This window comes from Galleria mellonella, unplaced genomic scaffold (genome assembly GCF_026898425.1).
Source record: "Galleria mellonella isolate WM207_F2 unplaced genomic scaffold, CSIRO_AGI_GalMel_v1 utg87, whole genome shotgun sequence".
Classification (NCBI taxonomy): Eukaryota; Metazoa; Arthropoda; class Insecta; order Lepidoptera; family Pyralidae; genus Galleria; species Galleria mellonella.
In genome coordinates, this window is record NW_026442166.1 from 3,251,682 (window position 1) to 3,265,394 (window position 13,713).

General features: G+C 34.1%; 2 protein-coding genes across 2 annotated transcripts in view; both read right to left on the minus strand.

Annotated features, from left to right (window-relative positions):
- LOC113521041 (LHFPL tetraspan subfamily member 3 protein) overlaps positions 1-13,713 on the minus strand; it is a 32,602-nt gene that overhangs the window by 16,520 nt on the left and 2,369 nt on the right. The window lies entirely within an intron of this gene.
- On the minus strand, positions 52-1,768 carry LOC113512742 (tektin-4-like). The gene has a single exon (XM_026896656.3). It carries the CDS (start codon positions 1,710-1,712, stop codon positions 207-209), a length of 1,506 nt encoding a protein of 501 aa, XP_026752457.2. The 5' UTR covers positions 1,713-1,768; the 3' UTR covers positions 52-206.

Sequence of the window (13,713 nt, forward strand, 5' to 3'; positions counted from 1 at the left end):
TATTGAATTGGGAATATAAACACGTAACATAGTGACAGAAAAAATGCGGATAAAAAGAAAGTCCTTTTTTGAAATCGCATAAAAATAGACTGAATGAAGAATCAGAAGATTTAAAAACAATAAAAGAAAACAATATAGAATTACTAACATTAAATTTTCTACAAAATTATGTAAATATATCTGCATGTGATCCATATATTTATTAATCAATACCCAGCTAGTTCAGAAGCTGATGGATAGTGAGATCTGATCATCCCACATCTGTCTCTATCAATATTTAATGTCTTACGTTTAGAAGCTATATCTTTTTCCAAGACAATTCTCTTTTTTAATAAATCTTCTCTCACTCGTTCCGCATTACGCAGTTGTCCAAGAAGAGAAGTTACAGTCTCATGAATCTTTTTTACTTCCTCAATTAAACCTAAGTGTGGTTGGTCTCTAACACTCTCTCCATGTGGCCTCCAATTATTTCTATTATCAAGTCTCGTTTGCGCCAATTTCATGGCCGAGTCCATTTTTCTAATAGAATCTTTTAAATTATCTATTAACACCTCCATATCTGCAATCCTTTGCAGCGTGTTTCTCAAAGTTTCTTCAAGTTTCATGCATAATTCTTGAGTTATAGCGACAGTCTCAGCTAAAGCCATATCAGTTCTATCGGCTTGATTTCTTAATTTCCTTCCACCATTCACTAAAATAGCATTAAGGCTACCTCTTAAATCCGCAGATTTTTGTCTTGCTGCTTCACAGTTCTGGACATTTTCTCTACAAAAATACTCCCAATATTCTAATGGAGCAGTATAATCACCAAATCTTGTAGAACCAGGTTTAAACAAGATTGTATTCGATTTTGTATTAAGACTAAGGTTGATGGACTCAGTATTGTAAGCCATAGCTTTATCACAACAATCGTATTCGATTCTGTGTTTAGCAGCTTTATTTATAGCCATTTGTTCTTCGATTTGATTTAAAGTATTTTTCAAAGTTGCTCTCACTTCGCTTACTAAATTCATTTCTTTGATTAATTCTTGCTCCGCTAAATCAGCAACTAAATCTGATTGGAACCTGTTTGAACGGAGGTCTAAACATTCTTTTGAAATCGATTCAGGCAACATCAGTACTCTAGATGCTCCTTTCAGTCTTTGTCGTTCTATTTCTAGATATTCAACTTCCTCAGTTATTGCCTTACAAGCTTTTTCAACTTCTACTTTCCATCTAAAGATATCTCTAGCTTTTTGTTTTAACCTCTTTGTGTTTTCACTCTGCTGTTTATCTATATTACCAAAAGCCTGCATCATAGATGTTTTCGCATTGTAGTCTATTATATTAGACTCAGTAATTACTTCGGGATCTAATACATTCTGGTTATGTTTTCTCCATTCATTCAGTGAATACCGGCTAATAGAGTATTTATTGACCCCTGGTCTGGTACCAGTCATATCCCCAAGTGGTGTCCAGTCAACTTTACCATCTGTTCCTGGTTTGAGATTAGGTAAGTATTCCTCACCCGTGGGTGGAAGACCAGTTCCTTCGAGTGATTCTTGAAACGTTGGTGGTGGTGAAGGTTCTGCAACAGCAGCTTTAGTTTCTTCAGCATTTTTTATTTCTTTCTCAGCCTGTTCTGGAGTTTTAGAAGCTTTTTTAAACGCCCCAATATCAGTACAAACTTTAGGACACTTATCATTTTCGGGGAAAGATGTTAATGTAGTCATTTTATAAGAAAAAAATATCTATAATATAAAATAATATATTTTTGAAGAATTACTAAAAAAATAATTGTCAAATCTCGTTTAAATGTCATCTGATTTTTTAAAAAAAATCCTAATTCGGGAACTTGTAATTGAATGAGGTTAAATCTGAAATTTTTAAATTTATATACACTTGCTAATTTTAGTAGACAAAATATATTTAGAAAGTTTACCATTCGTTATAACTATCACTAATATTAAAATCCTTTCCGTTCCTTTTTAATATCCCATCTCGTTTCCAGTTTCTTAGTGGCATAAAGTCTTTTGCCAAAATTTAATAAAATAAATAATAAATAATAATCCATCTGAGACCTAGAGCTATAGCTATAACATATTATGACGATTTGAAGGAGCCTTTATATTAAGTACGTTTACTTAGTTTTTTTTTTTACTTAAATTTATAATTAATAGAGACTGATAATTATTTTTTTTAATTAAAAAAATATATTTATCTATTTTTAACTCAATACTCGTATTAGCATTTTAAATTGTTAATATTTGTTTACTTTTAAAGTAAACCTCATTTATTATACGTTCCGTAAACAAGTTTTTTAACATTATTCTAAGTATTTCTAAGTCCTACTTTGTGCTGCAAAAAAAAGCTGGTTTTAATCGCAAACGGGCTTGACACAAATAGACTCTGCTAACAAGTCTAGCTTAGCATTTATGGAATCAACATCACTTTCTAGCCTATAGCAATCACAGTACCAGCTTGATCTCATTTTCACATCCTGTACAGTATGATTTTTTTTATATTAATGACCAGATTACACCTTATCATGTACAGGGGAGAAGGGATTATTAGTAATGAGGATTAGCAATCTAATTGCTAGCAAACTTTACCCTATCAGGTCGACCTCCTCTTTGTTTCCCCTGGAAATAATCGTGATTGTTTTATATGTGCATTCGTCACGACGGACCAAATGCTTGATTTTAAAAGGGGAGAAAGGGATTGTTAGTAATGGAGACTTAGAATCCCATTGCTAGCAATATACCCAACCAGGGCGACCTCCTCGCGGTTCCCCCTGGAAACTATCATGGTTAATTCCTGATGAATTCATTATAATGGGCTAACTGGCATGTTTTCATTCTCATCTATCACCCTTCACTGGTGCTCCGCCAGCGTATCCCGTTAGCGCAGGCGGAGTTACTATTCCATTTTCACCCATAAAAAAAATGCTTGATTTAAATCCATTATTTATCACTGGTGTTCCGCCAGCATACACCGATAGCTCAGGAGGGGTTACTCTTATAATATCATTTATTAAAAAAAAAAACAAAAATATATATATATATATATATATATATATATATATATATATATATATATATATATATATATATATATATATATATAACTTTTTCAATAAATTATCATAATTATGGCAAACTACATGATACCCGCGTCTTTGTTCCTATGGTACTTTTGCTTCCCAGTCTCGTGGGAGTTTCCAAAATTCAAGAGTTGATTACGTGGTACTCTTTGTTCATGACTTGGAATGTCTAATAAGCTGACTGTCTCTCTATTGCTATTGGAAAGTGTTAATTGTGGCGTACAAACAACAGCCAATTATGAATCGAATTACAGTATATTTTTTGGTGTGTTGGTCCCATGTTAATTTAGTGTCATTTGAAACTGTTGCTTTTCTTTGCGGAGCAAAAAGTAATTCGAGAACAAGTTTTAAATTTAAATAACTAGATATTCCATAGACACTAATAGGTCTATGGAATATCTCGGTGGATTTGTTTTAAGAATAATGAATGTTTCCTCACAACTGAAGGAGTTTTTTTTTTTTTTAAACTCAGTAAAGTAAAATCTTATATTATATAGATAGAGCATCGAGCCTCAAAAACGGGTCAACATTTTGTGAGCTAATTGTCAAATTAGCTGACTTGTTTTTTTTTTATCAGTGTTATATATATTTCACATAATGTATCTTGACATATCTGTATTTAATTATTTAATAAATAAAATAAATTTTTACGCATTAAAAACGTGCATAAATTATAAAACAAACTAAATATACTCGTAGAAGTTATAAAGGGAAAACTAATAACTAATTTCATGCAAAATTGTATGAAAAAGTTGACCCGCTTTTCTCGATACATTTGTATGGAGACACTCTATCTATATAAACGAAGGTTAAAATGTATGTGTATTCTCAGTGAAGTCTAGTCTTATTTTATCCAGTGAGGTAAATAGGATAATAGGTACTATAACTAAAAACCTCAACCATTTCATATAGGTACATATGTTAATTACTAATTAATGGATGCAATTCACATTAAAATATATGTCGTTGTTATAAATCGATCAATCATCAGTTACGTAATCGATTCTCGACAATTCGAATGAAAAAACTTTTCGCGTAAATGATTGCACATGTGATTAAATGACGAGGCAATGGAATTAATAAAATAAAAATTGGTCTCAATTTCAAAAGATGTGGCGAACAATTCTACTGTAACTTTTGTGTCTTTGAAGAAACGTTTTTTTTTAGACTATATATTATATAAATTCGTTTTATACGGGTTGATAGAATTTCCGTATGTTACTCTCTGATAACGTAGTTTTCTATAGATGAAAGAATTTTTAATATAGATACATAAGGGGGAAAGGGATTGTTTGTAATGCAGACTACCAGTTCCATTGCTAACAATATATCCTATCAGGTCGACCTCCCCGTGGTTCCCCCTGGAAACCATGATGTTGAATTCCATGTGTATTCATCACGGCGGGCTAACTGACCTATCTTTTCATTCTCACCTATCATCCCTCACTGTTACCATTATATTATCATCCATTAAAAACTAGGCACTAATAAGGTCAGTCTTTTTTTTTTTTTTACAACACAGGGGGCAAACGAGCATGCGGCTCACCTGATGGTAAGTGACTACCGCCGCCCATGGTCACCCACAACACCAACGGCATTGCAGGTGTGCTGCCGGCCTTTTAAAAAGGAATATGCTCTTTTCTTGAAGGTTATGTTGTCGTATCGGTTCGGAAATACTGCTGCTGGAAGTTGATTCCAAAGAGTTCCAAAGAGTCTTGATTCTTGTCAACGTATTCAAGTAGCAACTAAATAAACAAGTATTCCTGTTAATATTACACAACACTATTAAATAATCAAATATCAGATATATTAGGAATCACGTAATAAAAAAAAAAATTGTTAATCTTTTTGAAGTCAGTAAAAAATTTGAATAATATTTTTTGTTATCAAGCTAGTAACTAAAAACAAGGAATTACATAGAAGGAATGGTAAAATAAAAACTGTGAATCATATGGTTTCCTTTTTTCTTATGGAAATATAATTAGTAAAAAGAGGACGAAAGATCTTACATCATCAATTGCTATTTTTACCAATTCATAGAAGGTGTATAGAAAATGTTTGATATGTCAATTATTTGTCAATAACAAATTTTACATTACTAGATTATATATATATATATATATATATATATATTCGATACAATTTATGCAGAAAGTATGCAAGCAGGTTATATCTAAATTTGGTAGAGTTATACGGCCGTATAACATTTTTTGTACACTAGCCTGCTAGCTATGAATTAACAATTTTATCACTTCTATGTAATTCCTTGTTTTTAGGCAAGTAATCACTATGTTATAAAATGAAAGCAAATTCAAGTTTTGAACCTTTTCTTTTGTAATACAGTAACCATATTTTTTTTTTAATAATTTTTTTTAATAATCTAGTAGGTAAGATTCATAGATAAAGAATTGATACTCTTTCTGCGGTTTGTTTTGAATCATTATACTCGTGCATACCGTGCACACCTAATGGAATGCTATAACTGGTCTGTTGATTGTGCATTTGAAATTAACATGAAAACTGGACATGTAAATGAATCCAGTTCTATAATATTATATTCAGCATTTATTACGTTTGAAATTAATTAAAATAACATATATTTGAATGAAAATTAAACTAGATACATTAATTTACACTTTAATTTGATAGATACAAAAATTGCATCAAAATGCATAAAAAAAAATTATACAAACATAGAAGACTGAGGCAAACTACTCGTATTATATAATCTGTATCTATATACATATTATATAAAAAGTATTTTTTTTTTGTATATTTGTAATAGATAGACAAAATAAAAAATTACTCAACCGATTAAAAAAAATCATTCACCTATATATGTATAAAGCTACATTATCAGCGAATATTATAAGACTATATATTATTAAAAAAAAAAGTTGTCTTCAAAATAAAGTAAAAGGCGAATAAGGGAACTTAATAGTCAAGAGGCAGCAGCGTCCCTTTTACGATATCACCAAAGCCTAACTGCGGTTGCCAACCCGCCTGCCAAGCGTGGCAACTACTGATAAAAATCCCCATATGGGGTAGGCCCATATTCAGCGGTGGATAGTTAACGACTGGTATGCTGATGAAACTGCTTATTACGAAACAAAGCCTAATTTTTGAACGCACGTTTCCGTGTTCTAAATTCAAATATTGTTCGTAGTAAAATAAAATTTTCATTATAACGTTATATCGTGAGTGAAACAAACCGTTAATGTAATATTTAATGTAACACGTTTTCTCATTATGTCATGTACTTTTACTTTTCTCTCTTTGGACAACTTGACTGTTCATATTACCTGCACTAAAATATATAATACATTATGTTTTATATATTTTAGTGCAGGTAATATGCATCATATATAATTATACATACCTTAGATTATATAGATAGAGCATCGAGTCTCAAAAACGTGCCAACTTTTTGTCAGCTTGTTTTCAATTGCTTTGCTAATTGTCAAATTAGCTGACCTGTTTTTTATTAACGATATCTAACTAATACTTGCGCATACAATGTATCTTGACGTATTATCTAATAAATAAAACGAGGATTTAGGCATAAAAAATATGCAGAAATTATAAGTCAAAATAAATATAAAAGTTATAAAGGAAGCACTCATAGATCATCAGAATGGTAGGTGAGAATGAAAAGGCAGGTCAGTTAGCCCATCATGATGAATATACCGGGCGTTCAGCAAGATGGTTTCTAGGGGGTACCACGGGGAGGTCGCCGTGGTCCCTCTGGAATCCATCGTAACAAATTCCAGGTATATAGTACACTAGGTTTATCATGATGGGCCAACTTCCTTTTTCATTCTCACCTATCATCCCTCACTGGTGCCCCGCCAGCGTATACCGTTAGCGTAGACGGGTTTTTTATTTTTATGGGTGAAAATGGTATGGTAACCCCGCCTGCGCTAACGGTATACCCTTGCGCAGCACCAGTGAAGGGTGATGATGAGAATGAAAACAGGCCAGTTAGCCCATCATGATGAATTCATCAGGAATTAACCATGATAGTTTCCAGGGGGAACCGCGAGGAGGTCGACCTGGTTGGGTATACTGCTAGCAATGGGATTCTCAGTCTTCATTACTAACAATCTCTTTCCCCCTGCGTAGACGGGGTTACTATTATATTATCATCCATTAAAAAAAATCCGTCCGTTATGTATAGATAAGCACTAAAAAGATCAATCTTGTTACTTGACTTACCAAATGACCGATACAGTTCAAAAAGACTGTTATAAACGACCGTTATAATTTATAATATAACGGTTAAATACATATACCAATATCAAATATTAACAACATATTACCATAATTATAATGAACATATTTTTTTTATCGTGTGAAAGTCTTGAGAAATCTCTTAGCATCGTAACGGCTTGTTAAATCGTCATGAAATTTGACAGAGATGTACTATTTACGAGAAAGAATAACATACTTTATTTTTTATCCTGTTGGAAAGGGATTGTTGATAATCCAGACTTCTAGTCTTATCGCTAGCAATATACCCTGTCAAGTCGACCTCCACGTGGTTCCACCTGGAAACCATCGTGTTGAATTCCAAGTGGTCTACCATGAAATGAAATTCCGAAATTTCGCGCTCAATTTCGTGTTTTTATTCGTATCAAAATTGACCCAGTAAATGGAGCTTAACATTTCGTTCATCATAAATCCTATTCTAATAGTCCAAAGGAACGATATTTTAACATTTTTAATAATTTTAAACAGCATGTGTTATGTAATTTTAACATCAAATTTCTGTTTCGTTCGTCCCCGAAATTTAAGAAAATACTTCATGGTAGGCCCTCAGGTGTTTTTCGCACGATGGGCTAACTGAGCTGCCTTTTCACTTGTCATCTCTCACTGGTGTTTCGCCAACGTATACCTTTAGTGTAGATAACTCTCCCTTGGAGAGTTTTACTAGTAGTTGTCACGCTTGGCAGACAGATTTGACACCGCAGTTAGGCTTTAGAGATGTTTTAAGAGGGACGCTGCTGCCCATCCCTCGCCCTTCCTTAGTCGGCTCTTACGACACATTGTTCATATCTATAGACGATGGTTATTACTACTCCAGGGCTGTCAGTTTGTTTGTCATTGAATATTGCATAAAATAAAGTATTACAGTCGATAAAAATCATTCTATTGTGATATTTCGTTTAGCACGAACTGTTGGCATTGAGTTTCACATTCGTGAAAAAATTTCAACGACAAGACACCGGCGGTTTCATTTTTTTTAATCGAGATAGTCACAAATACATGAGACTAGTGTTTACTCCTGCTTTTGTGCGATAAAAATGTGTTTTTTTTTTTTTGTTGTTTGATAGATTGACGGGAGTAATTAAAGTTGCCATGTGTGCAAAAATCATTTTATGGCCCCTATAATAATTTTGACCCACAATGAGAGGATCAGGCTATCGCATTTATTACACAATGCCCACAGAATGCTGTTACTGCTGCCACGCAGTCAATATAAAAGAGATGCGATCCGTTTACGTCTGATGGCATAGAAGTCATCTGTCCATGCCGCTGCAAACATTGTGGATGCACTACAAAAACGTAGAAAACGTAATATGCCTGCGACCTCGCTAGAATGGGGAGAAAGGATTGCCAGTAATGCGGACTACCAGTCCCATTGCTATCAATATGCCCTGTCAAGTCGACCTCTACGTGGTCCCCCCCGGAAACCATTGTGTTGAATTCCAGGTATATTCATCACGATAAGCTAAGTGACCTGCCATTTTTCTCACCATCATCCCTCACTGGTGTCCCGCCAGCGTAAACAGGACAGGCGGGGTTACCATTCCATTATCATCAATTAAAAAATAAATCACTGGAGCACATGCTGCATGAATGAAATACCACAGAGGAGCATAAAATATGTAAATCATATCATTTCATCTCATCTCATATGCCTACGACCTCGCCGGAGTTCACCAAACCGCTATATGACCGTAAAAAAAGTTCACACACTGCTTGTTTGTAGATCGTGTTAATTAGTTGCCTTACACGGAACTGAACTGGCTTCCTCTGTGTTCACCAATTCTGATATTTTTTTTTTTTATGTATGAAAATGGAATAATAACCCCGCCTGCGCTAACGGGATACGCTGGCGGAGCACCAGTGAAGAGTGATAGATGAGAATGAAAACAGGCCAATTAGCCCATCATGATGAATCCATCAGGAATTAATCATGATAGTTTCCAAGGGAAACCACGTGGAGGTCGACCTGGTTAGGTATATTGCTAGCAATGGGATTCTTAGTCTCCATTACTAACAATCCCTTTCCCCCCTGATATTATTATTATTTCAACTGTTAACTATCCACGGTTGAACATAAAACTCTCCCATAAGAGGAATTTTGCAAGTAGTTGCCACGCTTGGCAGGCGGGTTGATCGCAGTTGGGCTTTTAAAGAGATCTTTTAAGAGGGACGCTGCTGCTCATCCCTCGACCATAAGATCTCTAAGTCGTTTCTTATGACACCCACGGAAAGGGACGGGGTGGTTTATTCTATACTGGGACCACACAGTGAAATTCTGATATTATTGGTCCTATATTACCAACATTCCAGTGGCACGTAATGCCTTACTTTTTCATTCCTCGTTTTCATATTAAACTACTTTAATGACCTGAGCAAATATAAAATGTCTGACTAGTCTTTTCCTTTATAATAATTAACCTGCTGAAGATTTGGTGTAAACAAATAGTACTATTCGAAGGAAAGGGATTGTTAGTAATGTAATCTAATAGGTCCCACGGCCATTGCTAACAATATACTCTATCAGGTTAAGTTCCATGCGGTTCCCTTTGGAAACCATCGTGGTTAATTATTGTTTAATTAGTTCCATTGGACAAACTGATCTGATTGATCCTCACCATCGTTCAGTCACTGATGCTTCGCCAGCGTATGTCGATAGCGTAGGTGGGTTTCATTTTCATCTCATTAAAAATAGTACAAGCACATACGAACCCCTTTTAAAAAAAATATGTCGCCATTTTTATTTACGGAACGAAATCTTGTGGTAGACAAGATAGAAAATATTTTTAATTGATGTAACTCCTTTTGTACGAACTGTCGTCTATAGGTGTCTTTTCTTCAATTTAACACAGAATAAGGAGAGTACCTGGGCATTCTCTTTCTGTGGTTTTAAAATAAGAATAACATAATACACAGATTAAGAATAATGCCGGGTTCCAATATCTCTGGACCATTCAATTAAGTGAAACATAGATTAACTACAGTACTTGCGGAATCGAAACGATACGAACTTAGATTAAAGACAATATTTTGATGACTTGCGTCAGTTCTCCACAACTTTGATGTATCTATGGTATATATATAATAATAACAATAAAATCCATATACGATAATATACGTGCTTATTATAATGGTCATAAATTAGGGGAAATATCTAATTTAATCTTATTGTAATAAAAATTTAAATCATATTAATAGTATTTAAATAAACATGAAAACATTACGCGCATTTGCGCAGAGAGGCGTTGACGCCAAGTTTCTTCTCTATCTATGGTATTATTATAAGTGTTCCATTGTACTCAAAAAGTTGTGTGATAAATAAATAAACATTATTATTATTAATACACGCGAATACGAGCTTTAAGTACCTTATTTTTAGATTATACTCAATACTGATGAAAAGTATACTGTGAAAGATTATGGTAAACCAAACCAACAATTTGTACTGCATCAACAAAAAACAACGTGCCGACTTATTACATACTGATTACATTACGTTATGTAGGTACTTGAGGCATAACATTGTACTCTAGTCTCGCCTCACATTACGTCCCAGGCGACACAAATGAAGGTTATAGCCGCCAATTGGATTAAATGAATTATGTATATCTGTTTTAATATTTATTGAAAGTAAACAATGGTAAGCAATTTGTATGTGAAAAAAATAAATTAATTCCATACTGTTGGTTAGGTCTTTATCAAACCATCCGGTCAACGTTATTTTATCCGATAAAAGAAATAATATAGAATGTTATAACATTCTATATAATAGTCTGATATATATATCAGACTAAAAGCTATTTTATGTCTTAATTTGGAGCAAATAGGGGGGAAAGGGATTATTAGCAATGGAGTTTGATAGTCCCATTGCTAGCAATATGCCTTATTAGGACGACCTCCACGTGGTTCCCCCTGGAAACCATCGTGAACAATTCTTGTTGAATTCATCACGATGGGCTAACTGACCTACTTCATCCTCACCTATCATCCTTCACTGGTGCCCCGCCGGTGTATACCGATAGCGCGGGTGGGGTTACCATTTCATTATCATCCATTAAAAAAAAAATTAGGAGCAAACGTTACGCATTTATATAATTAAAGAATGTACCACATACAAAAAACCGACTTCAGATATAACAAAACTAGTTGCTTCCATTTAGAATCTAAACTATTAAAAACTAAATTACTGAATCGATTTTGATAAAATTTCTATGGAACTAATCTGTTAGTATATCTTTATAGATAAAAAAAAAATTACAAATCGATTTAGAACTGACGGAGTTATGAAGTGACAACAATAAACAAAATACAACCGAATTGAGAACCTCTTTTTTTTTAAGTCGATCGAAAATTTCATGAAATCGATTGAGCGGTTTTGGACTATGAACGAATATCGTCACACAGGATTTTTATAAATTTCAATAAATTAAGTGTTCTGTCACCGACAGTAACAATAATTGTTTTTACTAAACAGAGATGAGTCAAATTTTGAGATCTTCATCCCATATTATATGGCGTAGGTACCTACTCAAAATTTTTGTAGGACAAATATTTAAAACTTTTTTTTCTTTTTATACAACTTAGAATGGCAAACAAGCTGACAGTCCACCTGATGGGAAGTGGCAACCGTCGCCTATAGACATGAGCAGTACTCTGGACATAACAGAGTATACTGTTTCGCCCATGATACCCCCTATGCGTTGCCATTCCAGAGGACTCAAGTGTTATTGCTAAACTTCTATTATAAATAAAATATCATTGCTAAAAATAATTATCGACTCATTTTAGTTTACGTAAACATAAAATATAATATCATATGTATATAATACTAACCTAATTCACTAATTAAAATTGATGATAAAGCTATTAACTATTTCTAGGAAATAGCTGTTGAAATATGTATTTAGTTTTGATAATTACTTATATAACTGTATGAGTATTGTAAAAGTCATTCACGGAGCGAAGTGTAAAACATGACTTGTTAAAAAATTAACACTTTGGTACACATTTAAACCTACATTGGGGCATGACTAAGTGAAATGAAAATTCATTCGAGTAAGTAGAAATTGGAATGTATTTTTTTTTATACCACTGAGGTGGCAAATAAGCATACGGCCCACCTGATGGTAAGCGGTTACCGTAGCCTATGAACGCCTGCAATACCAGAGGTATAACTTAGATATACTACTAAGTGAAAAATCGAAATCATCAAGCATCTTTTTATGATAGTAATTTACCTTAAATTTTTACCTATACTAAATTTACCTGCTGTGTGATCCCGGCATAGAATGGGCCACTCCTTTGGCCGTGGATGTCGTAAGAGGCGACTAAGGGAATTTAATGGTCAAGAGATGGGCAGCAGTGTCTCACTTAATCGCCTCTGACGACACCCACGGAAGAGGAAGGAGGTGGCCTATTTTATCCCGGGACCACATAGCCAAGGTATTTTTTTATACAACTTAGAATGGCAAGCAAGCTGACGGCCCACCTGATTGAAAGTGGTAACCGTCGCCTATAGACATGAGCAGTATCATGGACATAACAGAGTATAGTTTAGCCCATGATACCCCTCATGCGTTGCCATTCCTGAGGACTCAGGTGTTATTCCTCTGTACCCTGTAAATTCACGCCATATCCCACCCTTCAAACCGAAACACAGCCCTGCAAACACAAACACAACTGCTTCACGGTTGAAACACGAATGAGAAATACCCAAGCAATCAACTTTTTACAAAGTTAGTATATGGTCTACTAAAGTATAACCTTATTTACTAACCACAATTTTGAGTCTCTTACTAACAAAATGGATCTTGTTATTTGATATAAAATAAATTTGAATTAGGAATATAAAGGAATAATTTTATAAATATTATACTTTCTGGGAGCATCAGTTTTTCTGAAGGCTCGAATCCAAGAAAAGACCACGGAAATTAGAAATCACATTCGCTGAAGTTTCTCCTCTTAACTCTTCAAAATCACGAATATTGATATGGTTTTTAGTTTTGAATGGATTTTTTAACACGTATATGCACAATTTGGATCCGTGCTAAGCTGGAGTAGGTCGTTAACACTTTAAAAACTCTTCCAAACCATACAACCATATGTCAACCGGTAAAACTGGCGGATGTATGTTATCTGCACCTGCCTATGTACCATACATTCACACACAAACACATCTACGGACCTATAACACTTGAGACTCGTTTTATTATCACGATTCAAGGTCAGTGCTTTAAGCCAACTTTCGCTTTGTACAACAAGCAAGAACAGGCGACCTTTTTAAAAGGTCCTGCTTGAGATGAATGTTTTTCTTAGTAAATGAAACAGTATAACAATCAAAGAATAGGGAAAAAAATTGCTAGTAA